Here is a 7,597-nt window from a genome sequence, read left to right on the forward strand (position 1 = left end):
CAGTTGGGTAAATCTTTCCTTTTTGCCTTTGCCTTTCGCTTTCTTTCTTTCCTCTGCTATTTGTAAAGCCTCATCAGACAGCCACTTTGCTTTCTTGCATTTCTTTTTCTTTGGGATGGTGGTGATTGCTGCCTCCTGTACAATGTCACGAACCTCCGTCCATAGTTCTTCAGGCACTCTATCTATCAAATCTAGACCCTTGAATCTATTCTTCACCTCTACTGTATATTCATCAGGGATGTGATCTAGGTCAAACCTAAATGGCCTCGTGGTTTTCCCGATTTTCTTCAGTTTAAGTCTGAATTTTGCAATGAGTAGCTCATGATCTGAGCCACAGTCAGCTCCAGGTCTTGTTTTTACTGACTGGATAGAGCTTCTCCATCTTTGACTGCAAATTATATAGTCAATCTGATTTTGGTGTTGCCCATCTGGTGATGTCCATGTGTAGAGTCGCCTCTTAGGTTGTTGGAAAAGGGTGTTCACTATGGCCAGTGTGTTCTCTTGACAAAACTCTGTTAACTTTTGCCCTGCTTAATTTTGCTTTCCAAGGCCAAACTTGTGTGTTCCTTTTGACTTCCTACTTTAGCATTCCAGTCCCCTATGATGATGAGGACATCATTTTTGGTGTTAGTAATAGGAGGTGTTGTAGGTCTTCATAGAACCGGTCCACTTCAACCTCTTCTGCATCAGTAGTTGGGGCATAGACTTGGATTACTGTGATGTTGAATGGTTTGCCTTGGAATCGGACCGAAATCATTCTGTCATTTTTGAGAATGTATCCCAGTACTGACTTTTGCACTCTCTTGTTGACTATAAAGGCCACACCATTTTTTCTACGAGATTCCTGGCCACAGTAGTAGATATAATGGGAGAAATGTAAGAATATCTTAATCCATAGATTTTATATTAGTGTCTGTGGAGTCTTTCACATGCCCTGGTATCAATGTGAGAGCTGTTTTCAGTGTAGTGTGATCTGGGGAAGGTGATTGTATAGGTCTTTCCCACCTGATCAACACCCTCCTTCCTGGGGTGCCGACTGCATAACCCAAATAACTGGCATCACCTGTGCGGTGAAACTATCTGCATGCAGTCCCTTGTTGTGTGGAATTACACCATGCCAAAGCATGAGTGGGTCAAGTAAAAGTGCTTTGGTGGGTTGAATCTGGCCTATGAGTTCCCAGTTGCCCAGATAACAAAAACAGGGGCAGAAAAGTCAGCACGCTTGCCAAACAGTATCCGTTTGCTTAACACAGAGAGGCTGCTTCTCTGCCCAAACAACTGAGGGGAGCTCATAGCAGCATCCCACAAGTCGTTGATGTAGGAGGAGGTGACTGGCCTGGTTTAGGCCTGTTATCCCCTCCCAGACTTCAACAGACACTGTCTGGGCCTGAAGTGACCCCCTGTGGTGCCGGCTTGATTCTAGCATGTCTGGCCAAGCTTGACCCCCTGGTCTCTTCCCCTCTCCCCCTTTGTTTGGAGACTCAACAGCTTCTTTACAGGTAGGTGTTGTTTTTCTTCTCTCTAGGCGCTTGGATACCCAAGCTAGCCTGATCTCATCAGATCTCACAAACTAAGCGGAGTCAGCCCTGGTTTGTATTTGGATGGGAGACCACCAAAGAATACCAGGGCCGCTATGCAAAGGCAGGCAATGGCAACCCACTTCTGAATGTCTCTTGCCTTGAAAATCCTACCGGGTCACCATAAGTCAGCTGCGACTTGATGCAGGGGGAAGATGCTTGGGCCAAAAAAGGCTGCCTGACCTAAAATATTTTATACATCTCTTGAAGCTGAACAAAAAGCAGTGGAGTTAAGATTATCTCTTAGTGAGATAGCCTGAAGTTGTTATTTCTCAGGCTTGGCTCTTGTACAGTTGAGGGCAAGTGAAGGTTTAAATAAGATTATTTATATGTTTACTTATTAGTCTCAGATGGAAGGGACCACCAGGGTTATCTAATCCAACCCCATGCCAACACAGGACTCATGCTTATAATATCCCCAACAGATGGGTATCCAATCGAAGCTTAGAAACCTCCAACAACAAAGAATCCACCACCTCTTGAGGGAGACTGTTCCAGTGTTGAACACACCATGGTGTCAGGAAATTCTTCCTCTGATTTAATTGAAACCTCGTTTGCTGTAATAAACTAAGAATTGTTCTTGATTTAGCAGTCTGGTCTCCTTGCCTTGTTAGTTGTATGTGTTTTGCGGACCTTACTTGCCTTGCTTTTAATTGTATCCTGCTATCCTTGTTGCTTTGTTTTGAATTGTGTAATTGGCCTTTCATCTCAGTGAGACAGGTGGACTATAAATGAAGATTTAAATGTATTGTCAATCTTTGTACTGTTTTTTTAATCTTTCATGTTGTGATGGCCATTGGCTACATGCAATAAACTTTGAACGATAAATGAAGAAACGTTTATTTACTTCATTAATATCCCGCCTTTCTCCCCAATCAGGACCCAAAGCAGCTTCTCCTGTCCTCCATTTTTCCCTCACAATAACCCTGTGAGGGTAGATTAGGTTAAGCTGAGATAGAGTGGCTTACCCAAGGCCACGCAGTGAGCTTCCATAGGAGACTGGGGATTCAAACCTGGGTCACCCAGACCCTAGCTCGACACTCTAACCACTACACCATCAGTCAATAAAATTATGTGTGATCCAACATACCCTGAGCATATTAATCTATCTATCTGTCCACTTAATGTATGCAATGCATGTTAACAACTACATTTTAAGTTCTGTTTTCCCTGACTTAGGTTCTTTTAGTGTTTGCCAAAGAAGACAACCAGAGTAATGGGTTCTGCTGGGCATGTGAGAGAGCTGGATATCGGTGTAATGTTGCCAAGACGCCTGAATCTGCTCTTGAATGTTTCCTGGATAAGAATCATGAAATCATCATTATTGATCATAGACATTCGAGATATTTTGATGCAGAATCACTATGCAGGTGAGTACCTTTGCCATTCCTGAAAGGTGGGGAGTTCTGCCTCATCTCTGTCATAGAGGATGCAACTGAGCGATCCAATCTGATGAAGTGATGCAGCCAAATTACCTGCTCCAGAGCTAGGCCTGAACCCATGCGTCATGGTGAGATTGTCACAGCAACCTCTTTTTGGAGAAACTTCACAGGCTCCTGTAGTTATTGTATTGCTGTATTTCTCAAGGCACACAGTTTGGGAGCCAGCGGCCCAGAGTTTTGACTAGGGGTGTGCAATTCCCCCCCATCCCCCCCGTCCCCCCCTTTCTTTTCTGGTTTGGGTCTATTGGACCTAAAAAAGGGGGGGGGGATTTCTAAAAAATCCCAGATCCCAATACCAGCAAAGTAATCAGATCTGGGATTTGTCAGAATAGACCCAAGATGGGAAAGCGGGGGGGGGGGGGGAACCAGGAGCAGCAAATCCACAAAACACAGCTGAGTGGCAGGAGCACATTGCTTCCGTTTCTCAACTGTCCCCCCTGATTTCTTCTGTAGTCCCTTTAAATGGTTTAAAGGGACTGCCAGCATGGTTTAAAGGGACTGCAAAAGAAAGCAGGGGAAAACAACTGAGACACACTGGGAGCAGTCTCCCCACCTCCCAGCTGTTTCCTCCGATCTCGAAAAATATCTGGGTGTTTTTTTCCCCAGTTTTCCCCAAAAGTCCCAGATATATTTGGGATGCCAAAATATACCCGAAATATACTGATAAGATATTTGGGGGGTATACTTTCAGCTTGGGAAGATCTGAATGCACAGCCCTAGTTTTGACAACCACTCAGCACAGATTCACTTCTTTAAGCCTTTTGCTGGCTCAGCTGTCTGGTGGGTGAGCTGCAATTACAGATTGCAAGGTGCTTTTAAGCCTGGAAACTGACATGTCTGCGATAACTCGGATATTGGCAGTTGCCACCCTTCACAGGGCTCATAAACTTGGTGATGCAGGCTTAAATTCCAGATCACACCAGCAAACTTGAAGGAAGTAAAAATGCTGCTCTCTTTCCCCAGGTCATTTTCTCTGGCTTGGCCAGACGTTTTGGGTTAGAATACATGGCAAGAGTCAGTGGAACAAGGGTACCATAAAACCGTAATATATTTTTTTTAAAGAATGCTTATGGAAATTGCTCGCATTTTTATATTTTGAATGTACTGCATCTGATGTTTCATTCTGGGTTTAAATTTTGCTTGTGACACCATATGCCCCCCTGCCAATAAGTGTATGGTGGTGACATTCCAGCCCTCCCTCCGGCCCCAGTGTTGATCATTCAGCAGACAAAAATAGTTCACTTTGTGATGGGGGGGGGGAGGGTGTGTGTGTCTGTGAACTGAGAAGGGTGGAACAATACACAGTCTACCTGCCCACCCATTAAAGGGAGTTGCCTGTAGGGTACATACCTTGTTTCTCAGGGTTTGTATTGCAGCCCTCCCTGCAGTTGACTAATCCCAAGTGAGTGAGTATAAGGTCACCCCGTAGGACATTTTCACACATCTGACCACTATGGACTGTTTGCTTTTCAGAAATTGGATAGTTGCTCCCCCCCCCCAACAATTATATAAGTGTTTTTCCCAGTTGTTCATTTGTTGGATGTACTTATTACCTCACTTTTCAGCCAGATTGGCTCCCAAAGCAGCTTACAATTTGAATCTGTTATCATTTTCTCTGTTGCTGAGATGCTCAGTTCCGTTTGTGTTGTTGTTATTTTACATCCTGGAAAGAAGCTTCAGGAAATTGTGGCAGGTGATTCTGGGGCCCTGGCCAAAACGCAAGGGTGGACCCCCAGCATCACTCAAGCAGTGTGTGTGTGTGTGTGTGTGGGAGGGGGGAATCACCAAGGAAAACAACACTGTAAGGTTTATTTCAAAATGTATTGTAAAAAATGCATCAGCTTTCATTTATTTTCTCAAAAGGTCCATTAGATCAACAAAATCAGCTGAAAACACTGTTATTATTGGTGTCGTGCGAAGGTAAGTGAGAAATGTCATTTATGTTCCCCTGTACAATAATGAATGAATGCAAACCCCATGACAATAAGCCTAGTAAAACTGACAGACCCACGTAACCAATCGTGAGGGGCTTTGTGGCTGCAGCATGTGGCCAGCTGAGTTTGGCAGAAAGCAAAACAACAGATTCTTGCATCCCTCTGTGACGCATGCACACAGCTGCAGGTGGAACTGCACAGGATGGCAGCAGATCTGTGTCTTTGAACGTGGTCAGTGCCAAACGGCAGTAAAGGTATGCACGTGTGTTGGGCAGGAGAAAAATTTTGAGTGGAGAGGCAGCAGGTGGGATGAGTTTGATCCCTTTTCTCACCCTTAACTTTTTGCCTCTGGGCCTACTGAGAGAGAAGGAGCTGGGGGATGAGGGGGAGGGGTTGCAGGGGAAACGGGTGGGCAGGTGAAGGTTCAGTATTTCCTGTCCAGCCCTTGCGTGTCTGCTGGAGATCCACCTACCTCCACGCGCACACACTCTTTACCAGGACTGGATTGGGAAGTGAAAATGGCCGTGGAGCAAATCGAGTGAGGTGGCCCCGGGAGTTTCAGGGGCATTCAGCTCAGTGAAGCAACAATGGGCATTCGCTTACCTATTTCATTCTGACCCGAACTGCCAGTAGTGCAGAAGGAGGAAATTGATGAACTGACCCCAGTGGTCATTGCTGATGAAGGGTCTGAGCCAGGTGGCCCCTTGAGGAACAGGCAGAATTGCGGGGGCTGAGCTGTGCTCGGTTTTGGCCATCAGTGGGCCGTTAGGACAGTAGCCCACCAGGAAATAAATAATCTTTCAATTTTATTGATAGCTCAATCCTGCAGAGCTTGCTGGCTCTGAGCGATTTACAGTTACTCAATATTACGAGGGACTAACAATGATTTGTGGGGTAGGGGAGGACAATTTCCCTGTAGTTAAACAACTGGTCTTTACTGTGGTTTGGTAGCAACTTACATTGGAAGGCACACCATCGTGTGAGTTCTGCCTTAGATTTGGAGTCCCAAAGGGGTTGTTAATTTGGCCAAGTCTATGGCTTATTGTCGTGATTTGCCTTTGATTCACCTGTAGGGTGGCTGATTTTCCATACTTGAATACCCCCTCTGAAGCTGCTATTTATCCTGTGGATAAAGCATATTAATACCAATACGGGCAACACATTGAGCAGGTATTAAGTTTTAAATACTTGGACATGATTCTTCAAGCCTCTGGGGCCAAGAGTGCTCACATTAAGTCTATGGCAGCTCAAGGAGAAAGATCTGCTAATGCGATAATCAAGTTCCTGTATACAAGGGGGGGCGGACTTTGTTCCGGCTGCCCTAAAATTGTTTCAAGCAAAAGTAATACCACAAATGTCTTATGGCACTTTTCTTGGCTCTCCGCCTTCCTCTTATGACCACCTTGAGAGGGTCCAGTCCTCCGAATTTTTAAGGGTGGTCCTTCAGGTCCCAAGGGGGGGTGCCTAATGCTTTTATCCGTTTAGAAACTGGCATGATGACAATGGTAGTCAAACTTACTCTGGCCTCACTTAGGTATTGCCTTAGAGTCAATTTTCACCCTCAGGGCCTAATCCACATGGTACTCACAGACAACTTCCAGTCAAATTGGCTGAAAGCTGTTCATAACAAGCTGCATCTTCTCAGTCTTTCCCCTCAAGCCATTTTGGCTCTGAACTGGGACCAGGCCAAGGTAATTGTGAAAGAAAGAATAACAGACACTGAGAGGCAGTCTGATCTGGCTGGATAGCCAACTTTTCCAGCGCCTGTGCAAACTAAATACCGTGCCACTTATTCTGCATACCTTGTCTATCTCGATGAACATAAGTACAGAAAAGCCAGGTGTTCAGCGTTCCCCCCTCAGCGGTGCTTGAGGGCAGGTATGAGGGAATTCCCTTTGCACAAAGTCTTTGCAGATGCGGCTTAGGGGAAGTTGGAACTATCTCGCATATGTTCCTCAGGTGTCCCTGGTACAAGGAGGTCCGCTCCAAATAACTTGAGCCTATTGTAAAACTAAATCCTGATATGACAGAATCTGATTATATAAACTATTTGCTGTCAGATGAAAATCAGTCTACCTCTAAAGCTGTTGCCAAATTCTGTACCGCCTGCTGCTGTATTAGAAAAGCCCGCTAAATCACGTTTTAGTTTTAAGCTGATCTGCTGACCTTGTTGTTACTTTTAATGTATTTTTATATATCCTTTGTATTTATTCTAGCTATTTTATTGCTGTAGTCAGTATGTTTTTTAACGTCAGTGTGATTCTGCTGATTTACTGGCTGGGTTGCCTAATAAACTATCCGTCTATCTACCAATACTGTCTTTCCTGTGAGCTGCATAGTTCTGGAAGCTGGTGCAGAATGTAGTTGCATGCGGAGGGGTGGGGAGCCATGACCCCATATGAGTGCGGGACCCCACCACCACCACCACACACACACACACACACACAACTCCTGTTATCCCTTTTTATAAAAAGGAATATCTGATTACGGATTTCCCACTGTTTTGTCTTTTTACATCTGTAGCTTTCCAAAGTAAACAAAAGAAGATCCTTGTGGAGAACTAAAGCAAAACAATTATAGCTATGTAGACAAATTGCCCTCTTTTTGCAAATGTGGCTTGGGTAGAGTAATTGAAAAGGGAAAG

General features: G+C 44.8%; 1 protein-coding gene across 1 annotated transcript in view; it reads left to right on the forward strand.

Moving 5' to 3' along the window:
• Positions 1 to 7,597, forward strand: part of LOC107118394 (high affinity cAMP-specific and IBMX-insensitive 3',5'-cyclic phosphodiesterase 8A-like) — a 60,119-nt gene that overhangs the window by 11,042 nt on the left and 41,480 nt on the right. The window contains exons 2-3 of the mRNA XM_015420719.1: positions 2,757 to 2,947; positions 4,883 to 4,939. Coding sequence (XP_015276205.1) covers positions 2,757 to 2,947; positions 4,883 to 4,939 — 248 coding nt within the window. The remainder of the gene's footprint in view (positions 1 to 2,756; positions 2,948 to 4,882; positions 4,940 to 7,597) is intronic.

Source organism: Gekko japonicus, unplaced genomic scaffold, assembly GCF_001447785.1.
Source record: "Gekko japonicus isolate JY-2015 unplaced genomic scaffold, Gekko_japonicus_V1.1 scaffold1431, whole genome shotgun sequence".
Classification (NCBI taxonomy): domain Eukaryota; kingdom Metazoa; phylum Chordata; class Lepidosauria; order Squamata; family Gekkonidae; genus Gekko; species Gekko japonicus.